Below are 18,232 nucleotides of genomic sequence, written 5' to 3'. Positions count from 1 at the left end.
AAAAAAAAAAAAAAAAAAACACTTCCCCAAATTCTACTTGTATGGCCATGTAGAAAATCATTAAATAATTCCATTTTGTTTCTAACTTAGCAAAAGGATTTCCATTTTGCCTTTCCTGGTGGACTACAGTACCTGATCATCTTTCCGCCCCGTTCGTCACCTTGCAAGTTCCCTTATTAGTGGGTTAAATAAGTCATTGACAAATGTTCATTCTACTCTTAAAAGACAGTCATATTTTTTGAACTTTTAAAGAACTATATTTTGATATCATACAGGCCTGGTGTCTATTTGGTCAGTGTGTGGAAAAGAGCAGGCCTGAATGTTGTCCTTTGCAAATCTGCTTGTAAGGTTGGTCCATGGCTGGCACATCTGGGAATTTGAATTTTGGGAGGGTTCTCACTACCCTGAAAAGAGTGGCTCACTTTGTCTAAACTGTTTGTATAAATAATATGGTTTATGGGGAACACCTATTTTCCTTTGAAGAGTCTGGAATTTTGGTACGCGTGAGGTCTGACCAGCCCCCAGTGACAACCCTGGGCCCCGAGTCTCTAATGAGGTTCCCTGGTAGACAACATTTCATGTATGTCGTCACAGATTGTTGCATGGGGAACTGAACACGTCCTGTGTGGCTGAACCTTGTCCCATACGCCTTTTCCCATTGATGATTTTTTTTTGCTGTAATATCTCCTATCTATGAGTTCATGAGCATGACTATATCCCAAGCCTTGTGAATATGCCCAGCAAATCACTGAATCGGAGGGTGGGCTTGAGGATACCCTGATAAAGTTACAAGCATTTTTACACAAAGCTTCTAAAGGGTTCGCTTAAAATAAATGAACTAGATCCTGTTTGATAGGAAGCACAATTCCAGATTTCACAAAGAGGACTATCCCTCCTGAGGTCACTCAAATGAAAACCCCACATTTCTTCTCTAAAACCCAAATATTTGAAGTGAGCTTACTGGTATCCTGATATGACCCATCGGGGCAGTGAGTAACACAGCTGTTGGTTTCTTCATTCAGAAAGTATCCATATTTGCAGGACAGGCACTGGTCACCATGGCTCCCAAAGCAGGACTCACAGTTGGGGGCACACTTCCTGCAGCGCTTCTTGTCGGCGTGGTAGTGGCCAGGGGGGCAGCTGGAGACACAGATCCTGCATTGTCAAACAATAAGGAAGAAGGCAGCATCACAAGCGAAGCAGTCCTCAGCATTCTCTTGCAGGTGCTGAGCAAATGGCTGAGCTCAGCCTCCAAATCACTTTTAAACCAGGATGCCAACACCACAACCAGAGAGCCAGATTGTTTGTTAAACTTCCTCCTGCACAGTGTGCTGAAGCAGCAATGCAGTTACCCAACACCAAGTCTACCAAGACTTGTCAAACCATTTCCTGGTTTACACCTAGCCCTTGAAAAATGATGATGGTTACAGAGAGGAAGGTTATAGGGTGAATCAGAGGAAAACTATGTGGGAACCATGACTTTATTCAAAAAGGTCCCTTTAATAAGGTGTGACTTCTATTTTCACATGTTGTTTGTCATATGGATCCTGTATGTGCATATGTGAGTGGCGGTGGTGGCTGTATGCTGTTGTCTAAATTAATATAAATATATTTAAATGTATGTTGTGTATGAGAACACTTAAAAAAAAAAAAACTTTCTTGTTTGCCCATAATGGAAGGACAGAGTTTTATTTATCCATTCAACAAATATTTACTGAGCACCAATCAAATGTCAGGCATTTTGCTAAGTGCAGGAGATAACAGAGGCTGAGAGACAGTCAAAGTCCTCCTTTCTCTAAAGGAATTTAAACTCCAGCAGACTTACAACAGGAATTCTTAACATGTCTGGGTCTGTCTGGAGGGGCAGGTGCTTAGCTGGTCCCTCCACCATCCTCCAGATGTGAGAGAAGACATTGCAGTTTCACAGCATGCACGCACATTTTGCGTTTTGTAACTCAATATAGTTTTCACCACTCTGAATAACACAGGGAGGCAGTTGGCCTGCACAGCAGCCTCTTTTCTATGCGTAGGTCCTGGTGGGAGAACAGTGCAAGATGCCAGTGGCCTGCACACACCCATGGTATTAGCCTTGCAGGGACTCCTAAGATGCCTGGCACATGCTGTGGGGATGTGACTTGGCCCCTCTCTTACCTGGTATTGTTTTTCAGCTTATAGTAGTAGTGCAAACAGTCATTGCAGTGGTCTGGTCCTGGCCCGTCACAGCCAACCTCACTGCACTCAGGGTCGCAGGGACCTTTCCAAAAGACATTAGAACAATACTTAGAAACATGATTTTAGAGCAGGTAAGCTTTACCATGAACTTGCTATAAAATAAGTCTTTTTTTTTTTCTTATGCAGAGAGTTTCTTTAAGACAGAGGAATAATTTTCAATGTGGCTTTAGGTCCAGAGATGAGCTCTTGACTTTTTTTGACTTTTGATTCTTAGGCAACCTCAATTGCCTAGGTATAAAGAATGTAAATTCTAGTCATGGACTGGTCTTCAAAGCACATATGGCTGTCTCGTGGTTGATAAATATTTTAGAATTCAAATGAACTGTAGCAACTGGAAAAAAACCAACTGCAATTAAGTATGTGTAATAATAAAAAGATTGGATTTGTAGAAAAGAGAGAAGTTGTTGACAAAAAAGAAAAAAAGAGTTATTATTTAATGCCTGGACCAAATGACCTGTCTCATTTAAGATCATTAAAGCGACTGAATACCTCTCAAATACTGTGGCCAGGAAGAAACACCATTATGGCACCTGGCACAAGCTTATCAGCATCCAGTCTCAGACACAGATAATAGATTTAAAATTGCTTCCTATACAAAGGCCAATGGGCAATTCGACAAAAGAAAATGATATATAAATTTAAAAAAATGCAAGCAAGTTTAAAGGATTCCAGACCTGAGATGAAAGTTCCCAATCTCTCTTACTACTTATTCTTTGGTATAAAACTGGAGAGAATGCACAATAAGAAAAAAAAAAAAAAAAAGAAAGAAAGATGGAGCACTTTTGTGATTGATGAAAAGCTTTCTAATGACATGGGCTAGTTTTAGAAATTTTTAATTCTTCTTTGTTCGCCATATTCTGGAACATTTGGTCTCATAATCTGCAAACTCTTTCCCACTGAAAATTCATATGATTTTAACTAGCAATAAATATATTGAATGAAATGTACACATAGTAAATCAAGGGTAGTAGAAAATCTACTTATTTTAACCCAAAGGACTTACTGTTATACCTTGGTTTCTTTGTCATTATGGGACTATGTTTCACAATTACTGAATCACAGAAACATAAAATGTTAGATCTCGGGTGGAATGACTTAGAGAAAAATCTGGTAGTCAAATACCCTCATTTTACTGATGAGGAAACTGATTTTCCAAGAATTTCAGTGGCTTGCCCAGTATCACATGGTGAGGAGAGGGGTCAACGTAGGTCCTGATACCTAGGTAAAATTTCCGGCTTAGAGGTAGCAAATCACGTACTAGGGATGACTTCTCTATCTGAATGGAAATAAGTCATTTCAAAATGCTGTAGACTTGAATATACTTCTGATTAACTGCAAGAGTCATTTGACAGCACTGCTTATTTCTATTTTCCCCAAAGCTTCAAATTGATCTCTAAATTCCATAGCGACTGCAACTTGGGACATTTTAGCCGTCTGCCATCGTACACCAGGGGAGTGGTGTCTCTGCTGCCTATGGACTGAAGTTCAGCCAGCTGTGATCTCACAGTCCCTGGGATCCAATGACACAGTATGGGAATCTGGTTATGATAACGCCATCTGTGTCTCTAATCTAAATGAAGGTGAAAATTGCAGCTCCAAAGGAAAGGAGTCATGGGTGGCCCTAAATTTTCACCAGATGACTTCTAGAATTAAAAAAAAAATCCCAAACATTTATTCTTGATATTTGCCAAAAGGGCTCTCACTGTATGGCAAGTTCACATGCTATGCTGTTTCTTTTATCATCTTAAACTGTCCCAGATGCAGTTTAGCATTGTAGGTTGCAGGATAATAATGCAATAATTGTCTTGGTTCTCTCACAAGTGCCAATGTTGATGTTTTAGAGATATAATCAGAAAAACCACAAAGATGTATAACTGTTCTGAACTCAACATTCCAAAATTTGAATGTGAAACATTACCAAAATATGAATAAAGAGTAACAGCTTACTATTACACTCTATTTATGTTATTTTGGATACACTTTCTCCTATCTGAGAAGACAAAATAGTTTGCTAGTTAAAATATAAATAGTAATGCTATAGGCTCAAAGCAAAACATCACAAAATCTAATACAATCCAGCTCTGATTAGCTCCATTGGTCTTAATTTCAAGCATGTTTATTGATTCTAGGATGCTATCTGTTTAGAATAGAAGTAATTACATGTGTATTTAAGATACTCTGTTCAGGTGGTTAATGAAGTACTTTTATTTTCAGTATTTAGAGGAAAATCTCAGAACTGCAAGGAAAAATATTTCTCATCTAAAGATACATTAAACTTGTATTTATAGTTCTTTTTATTTTTTGAGACTGAGTCTTGCTCTGTTGCCCAGGCTGGAGTGAAGCGGCATGATCCCAGCTCACTACAACCTCTGCCTCCTGAGTTCAAGTGATTCTTGTGCCTCAGCCTCTCCAGTAGCTGGGATTACAGGTGTGCACCACCACACCTGGCTAATTTCTTTTTGTATTTTTAGTAGAGGTGGGGTTTCACCATGTTGCCCAGGCTCATCTCAAACTCCTGAGCTCAGGCAATCCACTCCCCTTGGCCTCCCAAAGTGCTGGGATTCCAGGCATGAGCCACCGTGCCGGGCCTATAAATAGTTCTTCATTAGAAGGAGCTTTGTCCATTATGTGTTATATGTCATATCTCAGAAGGATTGAATGCTCCTAGGAGTGCTAGCCAATGCAACAAGACAGTAGTCAGAAATAATGATGAGAAGGACAACAAAACCAATTTGCAGATGCTAAGGCTGTAGTACCTAAACCATCCCAGAAAATCAACTCTAAACTATATAAATTAATGAGAGAGTTAAGCAAAGTGGCCATATATAAAATAAATACAGCCAATGGATTTCCTACACACCAGCATATGCTAGTTAGAAAGCAAGGAATATTTTCCACTATAAGAGCAACAAGGCCCAAAATACGTAGGTGTAACACTAACAAGAAGAAAACTACATAAAATTAAAAGATTTCAATAAAATGGGACATGATCTATGTTTTAAATGGAAAGATTGTATGTTATAAAAACAATTCTTCCCACAAGATTGCATATCAATTCAAATTAAATTCCAATGAGACTTTTAAAGGGAGACTTAAAAATCATTCTAAAATTCATCTGGAAGAATAATAGGGCAATAATTGCTATGGAAATGGGAAGCAGATGTTCTACAAATATAAAAATACATCATGGCATGAAAACAAAACAGTGTGGGTGGTATTGGTTTGAGAATTATTAGATTGATGAATCAGAAAAGGTGGAACCAGAAAAGATGCTGGTATAAGATCTTACTATATTGTTATAAAGGAAGCATCCTAAACTAATAAAAAAAGACGGGATAGTTACTCAGTCAATGATGTTAGTCTGTTTGGAAAATAACTAAAGACAGAGCTTCAATTGACACTATATGTCATAAACCAAAATGAGTTCCAGATGAATTAATGGCCAAATGTAAAAAATAAGAGATTACCAAACAAAGCACGTGAAGATTCAGTAGACATTAAAGGATGAAACTTCTTCTGCAAAAAATCAGTGTTATATTTGAGACCATAAACTCCAGTCTCTAATAGTTTTTTGTCAAAACAACACAAAACAAAACTTACATTCTCAGTGATAAGTGAGAATATGTTTTCAGCAAATATGAAACAATGTGAGAGACAATAACATACAGAGTGTTCACAAAGAGATAAGAGGATTACTGCACTTTGAATAGAAAAATGGGTAAAAGACAGTTGTATTTAATTCAGAGAACTACAGAGGAAAAAAATATTTAGAATTACAGGCAATCAAAGCTCTAACATTTTTAAAACGTTCACCTCTTTCTTTTTTTACTTTCTATTTTTTTCTGTTGGCAGGAATGAGTGTAATAAACAATCACATAGCTGGTCACAGTGTAGACTGGTACATCTTGTCTGGATAGCAAGTGACAAAATGTTTCCAAACCCTAAAGCTGATTATCCTCTTTGATACAGTGAGTCTCAAAACAGAACTCTATTCTAAAGAAATAATGAAGATATAGACAAAGATTGATAAATAATAATGTTTATCCAACCCGTGTTTAAAATAGTGAAAACTCTGTAAGCGAAGTATGTGTCCCAGGTTATGGATTAACTATATATTACAGTACAATCACAGTATGGACTATTAGCTTTGTAGATAACACATATGGATATTTGAATATATAAGTGCACTGATATACACACACACACAGATATTAAGGGGATAAAAATAAGATGGAATATGTCAGAATATGGGTAGTATATTGCTCTGTTCTATCATTCCATTCCATTCCATTCCCATTCCATGCCCACTCCCCCTCCACTCCACTCTACTCCATTCTATTCCATTCCATTCCATTCCATTCCATTCCATTCCATTCCATTCCCCCCTGTGGTGGGATGACACATGAGCTTTCTCTCTTTAGGCTGTATCCCACTGGAAGCCAGCTCACCTGCATAATCCTCTGTGCCATAGTCGTCTGTGGGGTCTTCAACTCGGCTATAGCGGAACCGTTCCACTTTAGGAAACTCATTGGTTGGTGAATATGGCTGCACGGAGGTGCCATAGAGGACCAAAGACCATTCTTTCAATTTACCTTGAGAAATAATAATGAAATAACAGCATGACCAAATCTTCCCTCTTTAGCTTTGTAACATCTTTAAGTCCTTCTCACTCAAGAAAAAGCAACAGAACTGTGGGAAGCAGATGGATATGAATCACTACGTCAAATGCAGAGCTAGAAATGCATATTTCTCACCATTTGCAGAATTAACTATTTAATAATTCACATACCACATATGGACTGAGCACGTACTACAGGAGAGGCCTTGATTTAATCAGCATTTATAGGAAGACTGAGAAACAAACCTCAGATTACTGGATCAAGGGCTGAATTTCAAATTACAAATATTTAAGAGAATCCTAGAACTTAATAGAAGGCTTTGTTTTTCTAGGTATTTAAAAGTCTTACATGGCTGGGAGCGGTGGCTCACGCCCGTAATCCCAGCACTTTGGGAGGCGGAGACGGGTAGATCACGAGGTCAGGAGATTGAGACCATCCTGGCTAATACGGTGAAACTCTCTCTCTACTAAAAATACAAAAATAATTAGCCAGGCGCAGTGGCATGTGCCTGTAGTCCCAGCTACTTGGGAGGCTGAGGCAGGAAAAAGGAAACATGCCTCCATTTCATTAAAGTTAGTAAAACTGACCTCAAAAAGAACCCTAAGCAGGAATGATTAAGACAAAACCATTACAAACAGAGGCATATGCTGGTAGGAAGGCAGGATGCCCCTCAGAACCCCTCTCACCTTGGCTTAATGCATAGCATCCAGACAAGGTCGGGGGCTAGGGTCTGGGGCTAGCTCAGAGAGTGATGGATTTCAGCTGTCAGCTTCCTTCATCTATTAGCATCTACCATCACCATCAAATCGATGTTTGATGTTTTTAAGTGCTTACTATATGTTAAGCACCGGCCTAAGTGGTTTGTAAGTTTTATTCCATTCAATGTTCAAAACAACTCTAAGGTAGGTACTAACATTCCCAATACATAGAGGAGGAAACAGAGCCACAGAGGTTGGTAACTTCCTCAAAGGCAATAAGAGGACAGACTGGTGTTAAAACATACTCCGAGTCCAAATCCTGTGTGTTTAAACCATATACAATATTGTCTCCTCTTCGTTTCTAGGAGTTTAGGAGGCTTACATTTAAAAATGAACACATTCTCTTATGCATGTATTTTTTTCTGTACATTGGACCAGTACAATTGGTTTATATATGGTTTGCCCTCTGCCAGCTTTTCTTTGGACTTATTTGTTAATGACCATGCTTTTCACAATCAGGGTGTTATTTAGGCCCAGAATTCTACGTGGCATGCATTAGGGAGTGGTAAGAAGTGAATGACTGCTGGAAATTGATGACCTGTCTGATTGCCTTTAGGTAGCAGTGCAAAAGAGAACCCATTTTCCTTATGGCATCTCTCAAGTGTACAAATGAAGCATATAATACAAGGACACTACAGGTCATCCTAACCATCAGTCACCTTAGAACTCAGTTCATTTTATTTAAGATCATTTTGGATGCAAAAGCTTACCCTCTAAGTGCTTTGAAGAGTGTTGTCTCAAAATTGATTATTTCCCTTTGTGCCATTTCTGAAGGACATCATAAGCCCACTAGGGATATCCTTCCTGTGTAATTCATCTCTTTATATTTCACTTATTATGTAATTTTATTTCCTTAGGACCTCTACTACGATTCACATCAAATAACTGCCATATTTGGGCCATCATTTTTTTTTCTCCTCTACCCCTTTTTCTGTTTGCTAAATTTTATAGATGATTTTGCAATTAATATTGAAATCTGTTATTATGAAATAGCTCTGTAAATACAGAAGGAGAAAAATCCATCTTACTTGCTAACACATAAATGCAATCTGCATATATAGGTTCAATGTGCCAAAAATCAAAACAACACCCTCAAACACTTTTAATATGTATTGTAACAGTAAATAAATGGGAAGAAACAATAAACAAATAGAAATTCAGTTTGGAGCCAGGAAGTTCTATATTTGGGGATGAGTCTACCATTTTAATCGGGCTGGAAAATTCTACAGATGCAACTGAAATTCTACTTGCTTACTGATGTAATCCCTTATTAATCAGAGAGGAAGAAACCTATCATAGGATTGTATACTCCAGAAACAATGACACAGACACATGCGCATACACACACACACACACCCATAAACAGGACAGTCAAAGTCCGTTACTAAAGGTGTAACTAATCCTGAAATGAAAGGTTGAAGGAAAGATACACAAAGACTGTATGTTTCTATTAAAGTCTCCAGGTCAGTAATAGCATTAGGGTATCTCTCGTCTGGTGTAAAAAGAACACCTCGACACTTCTAAAATGACTGCAAGGTGACTAGGGTTAAATGTGAACATTTAAATAGTATAAGGAGATGCCAATGCTATGAAATAGGTAACTCTAGTTTACCTGAGCTACTGTAGAGTTTTAAACGCACATAATCACAGTAAGCTCTGTAGAGACTCAGAACTTCTTGAGAGCAGAGGGATTTATATTCATGGTCCCTGACCCTTAGATGCAAAGCATGGTTAACCAGTAGCCCTTAGGAGCAGCCTGGGCTTATTATGGAAAGTGGAGTTGCTGGTGTCTGGTGGTAATAAAGAACAGAGTCACGTTTAGTTAGTTTTATAACTGTTTAAAATGCTCAAAAACGTACTCTCTCTGTCTGCACCTTCCTGGGCACACAACTGCCACATTTGAGTGTTTATTTCTCTGGGGTCTCTTGTCCTATAAGAGTCCTGCAGTGATGCCTGCTAATGGATCACAGCCCAGTCACCATGCTTCCATTTCACCTATGTGCCATGACCCTGTGCATCCTCATGGCAGGGGCAATAAGCATGTGCTGCAAAGAGGAAGAAAGGAGAGAGGAAGGTCCTGGGAACTATGCAGATTACGAGGAGGTGAAAGGGTCTAGAAACTCTAAAATCTGCATGTTTTCTCTATCAATCCTGCCTTGTTGACAAACATTTGCTTTCTTGATAAAAACTTGGTAACCACTATATTCAGGCTGCATTCTGGCAGTGAGCTGGGCACAGATACTGTTTAACGAAACATTTATCCTGATTCATTGTGACCTGGCCACCATTCTGGCTTTGACCTGATTATGGGATCACTGTGGCAAACAAAGATCAACCTCATTATAGAACTAGGGAAGAGATAGCCAAAATGTACAGTCAACAATGGATCTCTCAGAATGAGTAACTTTCTCAGATTGGCAGGCAAAAGTCTGGCAAATGTGCCCTTTATCCCTGTGTTCTGCTGTGTGCCTCCTTTGCCCTGAGCAGCTAGCTGTATCTGAATGGTACACACTCCTACAGTTACAGAATGTCTAGGTTATTTTATTCTGTAATCTGGAGAGGGCTAGAACTGGATGTCAGTCCTAAAACTTCCCCCAAGCCTAGTTCTTCTAAATAGGACTGGACAGAGCATGGAGAAGGAGGACTTTATCTGACGGCTGAAGATGTGTTCATGGATGGGTGGGAAGCTAGTTAGTTATCAAACAGCTCATTCACTGCTGAGCCACTCTGCAGGGCTCTGTAATGGGCAACACAGTCTCTCACCCCATGTTGCCTTGTACTTTCCCTTATTTTATATTATAAACAAGCTTTACAGGTTAGCATGAAGACGGGAATAGGCTGTGTGCAGAAACAGACTGCGCCTACCTGAAAAGACCTTTGCTAACATCATAATTTCTGTTTTACATGTCAAGAAGCATTTCTTTTTCCTTGGCTCTTGGGCTCATGCAGGGAAGAATGTCATCATCACTTTCTTTGGTGGTACCCAGATTAGCTGGCATGGGCTGAGCTCAATGTCTTGCCTAAACTGAAAAGTAAATTTAGGGAAAACTAAAAAGAAATAGATAACTAAGGAAGCCTGTCTCTTCTTGTGAAATTATGCAGTTGAACTCATTGCCAGTGGACAGGCTGGCTTGTTTACAGACAAAGGAAGTCTGGGAAACTGGTTAGAGATGTGGATCATGTATTCTGAAACATCAATCAAAAGCTGTCATGTTTTGTTCTATACTATATGTATTCTTTATTTCCTATCCTTAAATTATTACCTCTCAAATGGTAATCCTGAAAACTGAAAAACGTGCAGGTAATTCAAAGCACACATGAAATTAATCACTAGAAAAAAGATGCTAATATGTGAGTGTGAAACACTCTGGCCAAAATATACTCCATCATTTTCTTCTACACAGTAGACCAATGTATAGAGAGGGAGTTCTCACCTGGAGTCTTAAAGTTCCTTAGCTGAGAGGGAGTATCATAAACTTCAAGGACCCAGTCACCAGCAGCTCTTTCTCCCCAGCAATGAATGGTCATGAACTCCCAGTTTTTAAATCCTTCCATGGAGTGATCAAATAGCCTGAAAGAGAACCATAAAACATTGCTATGTGCAACATTTCAAATCCAGTGAGGGTCTAGTTAAGACCAAGATCAACACGGTTTTTTGCACCAATTAGCAAGTTCAGCTGGGCACTGGAGCTGGTCTGCATCCTGGATGTCACCAATTTGCAGATATATATATATGTACACACATACATATATATAAATCTCTGTTTTACCACAGAGAAACAGAACTGGGGCTGGCTATGTAACAGCAAATCTGGAAGGGAGAACCCACTGGGGATCAGGAAAACCAGGTTAAGACTCTACCTACAAGACTGACAATAGAGTACTGAAGACGTGGAGGAACTGGGGCTCTCTTATACTGCTGATGGGAGTGCAAAATGATACGAGGTTCTGGAAAACAGTTTGACAGTTCTTATAAAGTTACACACACACTCACCATACAACTCAACAATCCCCTCCTACCTATTTAAACAAGGTAAATGAAGACATATATTCACACGAAGAACTTCATATGAATGTTTGTAATTCCCCAAAACTGTAAACAACTCAAGTGTCCATTAACTGGTAAATGTGTAAAATGTGGTGCAGTCGGCCCTCTGTATCTGTAGATTCTGCATCTGTGAATTCAATCACAGATTGAAAATGGATGACTGTATATCCATACCACAAACTACCCAGTAATAACTACTAATACATACCATGACATAAATGAATTTAAAAATATATTATGCTAAGTGAAAGAAGCCAGACACAAAAGACTACATACTGCATGATTCAATTTACACAATATTCTAGAAAAGGCAAAATTGTAAGTAAAGAAACAGATCGGTGGTTGCCAGGGGCTGGGGAAGAGTGAGGAAAAGAGTCATGGAGAATTTTTGAGGGTGATAGAATTGTTTTATATGTTGAAAGTAATGGCATGTGGCTATACAGCAACACAGATTTGTCAAAACTCACTGAATTATTCACATAAAAAACAGAATTTACACTGTAGGTAAATTATGCTTCAGTAAAAAGACTGCCCACTAATCTTATCCAGTTCAGGGAGTCATGCTTGAAATCCCAGCCTACATCCTGCTCTTTCAGCCCTTCCAGTGATTTCCAAAGCTTCGAATTTGTAGTTTAAAATCTCTTCCCGCTTGAAATAGCTAGAATTATTCTGTTTCCTGTAATGGAATCCTGAAAGATATAAAGTATGAAGGGAAAGAAAACAGATTCCCTTTCAAGAATAAAGAGACATTAATAATGTATAAAATTAACATATTAAGAAATAAGTGGGTGCGGTGGTTCATGCCTATAACCCTAGCACTTTGAGAGGCCGAGGTGGGCAGATCACCTGAGGTCAGGAGTTCCAGACCAGGCTGGCTAACATGGTAAAACCCCGCCTCAACTAAAAATACAAAAATTAGTCACGTGTGGTGGCGCACCTGTAGTCCCAGCTACTCAGGGGGCTGAGGCAGGAGAATCCCTTGAACCTGGGAGGCAGAGGTTGCAGTGAGCCGGGATCACACCACTGCACTCCAGCCTGGGTGACAGAGTGAGACTCCGTCTCAAATAAACAGACAAACAAACATATCACTGATGCAGGTCTATAACGTAGACTTGACTACCCAAATAAATATCCCAAAGATACAGAAGACATTTTCTGTAAAGATGAAACCTACATAGTAGAAAGTGGAAGATGGGGCAAGTCCTTTTTTTATAGTACTTTAAAAAATTATGTTCATCTATTATTTCAAAAAAATAAAAAAAAAAAAATATCCGCTCTCATAGGTTAAATTTATTGTCTTTCACTGAAAAAAAAAAAAATAAAAAAAATATGTTCCGTCTATTATTTCACTGCAAGTGGAGGCAACAGAGAGGAAAAATACTCTCTAAAATTTTCTTAGGCGCCAATCATTGTCCAGTTTACTGGGAATTTCTCTCCTTCAATGGGGACAAAACGGTAATCAATTTATGGTCGAACGTGAAGTTTGATGGCTATTTAAAACCCAAATCATCTGTCTTGCTTTAATCTCATGTTTCACAGACAAATTGGTGCGGCTAGTAATCTTGACCTTCCGTCTGTACGCCTCTTCTTCCCGTTGAGAGAAAATGCGCCCTTCTAAACATAAAAGTAACTAGTTCAATTGTCTTATAACAATATATCAGAACTCTGATTTTTAAAAAATGTATTTTGTCAGTGTGTCTGAGGCTCTTTCTAAAATGCCAGCAGGATTCTAAAGCTAAAGGGTTCAGAAACACAATTTTGAACTGTGATAGGTAAATGACTAGCACTTTGCAATATTCCCTAGAAAAAAGCAATAAACAGGAAAATCACCTGCTATATGTTCCTGAACCCTTGAAAGACCGAAAAATGAAAATTATTAGGCAGCATTCTCAGGTGTCCCATGGTCAAAAAATTTGGGAAAGGCTGAATCAAAGATGGATAGAACTCTTTAATAGAGGACATCTCAGGTCTTTAGAATATGCAAATGTGTTTTGTCAATTTCCATAACGGGGTTAATTGGGAGGCAGTGATTTTCAAACTTTACCTGGACATGAAGCCTATTCTCTCTCTCTTTTTAGGACATCTGTATACGACCTATAACGGTTTCCTCTCAAAATAGAGGAATTCAATTCAGTGAGGAACCAGGTTGGATTTAGCAAGTTTGGCTCATAATGACAAGGATGAAGATGGTAGCTTTTTACATGAATATTTTCCCACTGGAATGGGTACTCAATAGAGAAAGGATGGTGCACTTTATGGAGATCCTACAATCCACTGAACGACCACAATCGGCTCATTTCACAAGTTTATGGCTTAAGACTAGACTTGGGTAAGAAGAAATGGCTGTGTCATTATATACTTAACTTACATCCATTGAATCCTTCACTAAAAACCCACAACATGTGTATGTTGGGCAAAAAGACAACAGAGATAGGGGAAGAGGAGCTTTTTCAAACTGCCCTTTCTAACAGAGAGATGTTGTTAAAGGGAATATGTTGATATAGAAATGGCTAGAGGCAGAAAAGCAGTTTAGAACCACTTCCTTCCTTAAGTTCCACAGCTCCAGCTTAAGCTCTAATTCGTTGAGGCCATGGTGCCATTTGAGGGCACTGAAGCAACAACTTGTCACATAATACCTCTCCAAGAGTGCTGAACTTAAAAGCAGTTCCCAAACAGTTTAGACAGAACATTTGGCTCATTGCCTCACATCCAAAAACTACAAAGGAGACTTGAAGCTGCCATCACATGAGGGGCAGTCTTGTTTCCACAACCTTAGCCAACTTTTAATCACCCATGGGTCAATGATTTGACTGCTGGATTAGCAGACCCTACGTTTCTTCCCTTCCACCCTTTCCTGTCCACCTTTGAAAGTCATTCCATTGCTACCAATCACTTTCAAATCACATCAGGAACAAAAATTAAATATAAACTGAGTGCCAAGAAGAAATATCCACAAATCAAAATTCAAATAAGTGTTTCAAAGCCCAAACATAAATGGGCTTTGTCTATGTGGCTAAGCAGTTTTCCACTCCCCTGGTCTCTTCACATTATTCAGAATTGGAATGTTCATTAATTTCATGTGAATATAAGAGTTGAGGAGAAGAATGAAAATACAGCCAAACACGACCATCACATTTTGGTGAAAGAGTTGATGGGGAGAAAAACAGGCATGGACGGATGTTGTCACCTAACTGGGCTTCACATTTCTAGTTTCATTCCGTCCTTTATAGGTACACATTGTTGTGTATTTTAACCTGGATTCAATACTTCAGTTACTTATTTTCTACCATTGTAACATTAAAGGAAACTGCATCTCTGCATATAACAAAAGGTAATATAGCTTGTAGATGTGCTTTGTTTGCAAAGAACATACTTGCTTAAGACAATCAAGTGTCAAACCATGGACACCTGCTACAGAGATTCCAATTGTGGGATCTTCTTTTATCAACTAAAAAGTTTAATGCCCAGTGTGAATGTCTGCACTGTGCCAACAGTGAAGAAGTCAGACACATGCCAACATTATTAGTGTGGGTAAAATGTCAATAAAGCAGAGCCAGTGTGCTGAAAGCCTAAGTAGATTAACTCCATGCCTTTATCCACTTCTCCTCTTGCAGTGCAATTCTGTCCTGTCAAAGTTGACTTCATAATCATGTGCTTGATGAAACGATATATGCATGTGATGGCACAAATTATGCATCCAGTTATTAAAATGGTGCCCCGGAGCCCTATCCTTGCAAGTGGTTTCCAAATAAATTACTTTGGATGGAGCCTGGTAGAAAAGAGGACCATCAAGTGTAGTATATCCTTTTGAGGAATTAACTCAGGAAATAACTTATATAATTACTGTAAGCTTTATTTCCTTTCCTCTTAAACAGTCTAGCCAATGTATTAAGGCTATAGCACTCTTTTATGATGTTATGGCAACTAAATAAGATGTTTTATAAATACAGCTATGTGTTATCAAATAATTATTTCTAAAATTGTAAATGGATCTTAGTTTCAGAATCATCTACTACTATTCAAACAATATTAATGTTCACTACAGAACTAGACATCAGGACAATATTCCTGGAAGTTTTCTCTTTTGTCTCTTTATTTATTGAGACAGAGTCTCGCTCTGTCACCTAGGCTGGAGTGCAGTGGTGCGATCTCGGCTCACTGCAACCTCTGCCTCTTGGGTTCAAGTGATTCTCCTGCCTCAGCCTCCTGAGAAGCTGGGATTACAGGTGCCTGCCACCACACCTGGCTAATTTTTTTTTTTTTTTTTTTGTAATTTTAGTAGAGATGGGGTTTCACTGTGTTGGTCAGGCTGGTCTTGAACTCCTGACCTCATGATCCGCCCGCCTCAGCCTCCCAAAGTGCTGGGATTACAGGTGTGAGCCACCAGCGCCCGGCCTTATTTTTTATTTTTTTAAAGTGCTTCATTACAATTTAAGGTAGAGCTCAAAGAACACATCTGGCTCCACTGTAGTTGAGTTTTTTGTTTTTTTTAGATGTTTGGTTTTTGTAAGTTTTAAATAATTTCTTCTGATACAGAGTATTTAAAACATACTATGTGCTTTTTCTCTCCTTCCTAATCTCAATTACTTCTTTAAGATTGAGAAGGAGAAAGAAACTGGCTAGAGGTCTGTAATACCCAAATGATAAGGTTTTTTTGTTTGTTTTCTGTTTTTCTTGGTAAAAAACCTTCCAATATGCAAACTATTATCAATTCATTCACCAACCCCAAAATGCATTCCTTCTTGTGGGTACATAAGTACTTAATCTTCCTCAAGATTTAATTCATTTTAGAGTAGATGGCTTTTATTGAAGTATCTGTTTTATATTATAAGCCCCTTTGTAATTTCCTTGCACAGCATCCAGCAACATACTGCTCCCAAGTCTTTTGATGACACAAAAGTAATAAGAATGTGTATGAAAAAGCTGGATGATCTTTTAAATCCTTGCTATTTAAAGTGTGGTCTGTGGACAGGCAGCTTCAATATCACCTGGGAGCTTATTAGAAATGCACATCCTTGGACCTCACCCCAGACTGATTAGAATTAGACTTTTTGGGAGAGGGGCCCAGTCAACTGGCCCGATAGAGTCATGTACCAGGTGCTTCAAGAAGCACTGTGTAAATAAGAGTTACCACTTATTAAGTGCTTACTATGCTAGGCACTGTGCTAAGTATGTAACTGTACGTGATCTTACTACATGTACTAACCAACTCTGTGAGGTATATACTATTACATCCATTTTATAAATGAGGAAATTAGGCTTTCTAAATTGAAATACAGGTATCAGTGAAGTCAAGAAAAACCCAGCTCTGTCTAACTCCAAAGGCTGTACCTTCTTTTGAATGAAGGAAGAAGGTTCACGTGGTTGGGTGTTACTGGAAAGTAAAACATTCACTGCAAAAGTGTAATTTTTACTGCAAGCCACAGATGCATTTATACACCATGATGCCTTACAAATGTCAATAGTCTGTCATTGAACATTTGGGTAGGGAAGTGACAGAAACGACTGAAGCATAAACACTACATTTTAAACATATTTAATTATAGGACCCTATAGGTTTTGCAGATTAGAAAGTATACCTTCTCTCTATTTAAGGACATAATTAGAAGCAGAGATATTCATCTGTAATCAAATTTAGAAAGGGAGGCAAAGTTTCAGCTTTCAGTCAGAGGCCAAAATTTGGAACAGAGGGCCAATACATCTAAGCTAAATCTAAAACTCAATGAGGGAGATTTAGGAAGAAAAAAAGACAGCTTTTCATAATTATAACAAATGCAGTTGAAGAAAGAATCTGCTGGGATAAGCTTTTGTTTGAAAAATTTTGACACAGGCAGACTGTGAATGTGTCATAGTATATAGGCTTATATCTAAAGTTGCTCTCACTAAAAACATTTTCAAAGGACCCAAGCCCACCTGGCTTCTCCCTACATACTCGACCTCCATGCTCTTTATAGAAGTAAATCACTTGCTGTGAATATTCAATTTGCCTTTTTGTTAGGCAGGGTATACAGGCCAAGGGGAGAACCGAGAGGGTGGGAGGGCAGGGGAAGAACAAAGGAAAGTCCATTCCAAGACTTCTCCATTGACCCACGGCGCCCACCCACTGAATGATCCATAGGGCTTGCCAGGGGAGCGTGCACGCCGGGCTAATGGGGCACAGAGCTCAAGCTGGACTGGAGTTCTGAATGCTGCTGAGTGCCTTCCAGTGCTTAGCACCTGCAGATGCTTGGGGAAACTGTTCCTCCTCCAACAGCTGTTCTCCACAGGAGTTCAGGCAAGTGCCCGTCAGCCAGGACAGGGAGCCACCGAGGGGCTCCAGACGGCCCATGCAGACTACATCAACGTGTTCAGCACTTCGCAGAAAACAGCCTTTCAAGGAATTCCTGTGGTGAGGAGATCAACAATTTTGACGAAATTCCTCACTGAAATGTCTAGGTAAATGAGGACTTCTGGAAAGCCAACCATACACAGTGACCATAGTTTCAGGTCCCCGGACTAGGATGTATATTTTGTCAATATTGAAAAGGCCAGCATCATCCTCTGGACTCTCCCCCTCCGCTTCGTCCTCATTGTCT

The 18,232-nt window shown here is 39.1% G+C and overlaps 1 protein-coding gene across 5 annotated transcripts in view; it reads right to left on the bottom strand.

The window, feature by feature from the left end:
- Positions 1 to 18,232, bottom strand: part of PCSK5 (proprotein convertase subtilisin/kexin type 5) — a 483,293-nt gene that overhangs the window by 183,967 nt on the left and 281,094 nt on the right. For 4 of the 5 annotated variants that reach the window (XM_017892732.1, XM_017892728.1, XM_017892730.1 and 1 more), the window contains exons 13-16: positions 11,044 to 11,180; positions 6,681 to 6,824; positions 2,152 to 2,254; positions 962 to 1,155 (exon numbers count right to left, since the gene is read on the bottom strand). In XM_017892732.1, the coding sequence (XP_017748221.1) occupies positions 962 to 1,155; positions 2,152 to 2,254; positions 6,681 to 6,824; positions 11,044 to 11,180 (578 nt within the window). The remainder of the gene's footprint in view (positions 1 to 961; positions 1,156 to 2,151; positions 2,255 to 6,680; positions 6,825 to 11,043; positions 11,181 to 18,232) is intronic. The other variant, XM_017892729.1, reaches the window with a different exon arrangement.

This window comes from Rhinopithecus bieti, unplaced genomic scaffold, assembly GCF_001698545.2.
Source record: "Rhinopithecus bieti isolate Rb0 unplaced genomic scaffold, ASM169854v2 scaffold_19708, whole genome shotgun sequence".
NCBI lineage: Eukaryota > Metazoa > Chordata > Mammalia > Primates > Cercopithecidae > Rhinopithecus > Rhinopithecus bieti.
The sequence above is the reverse complement of the archived record's forward strand: the minus strand, read 5'-3'. Positions and strand labels throughout refer to the sequence as shown.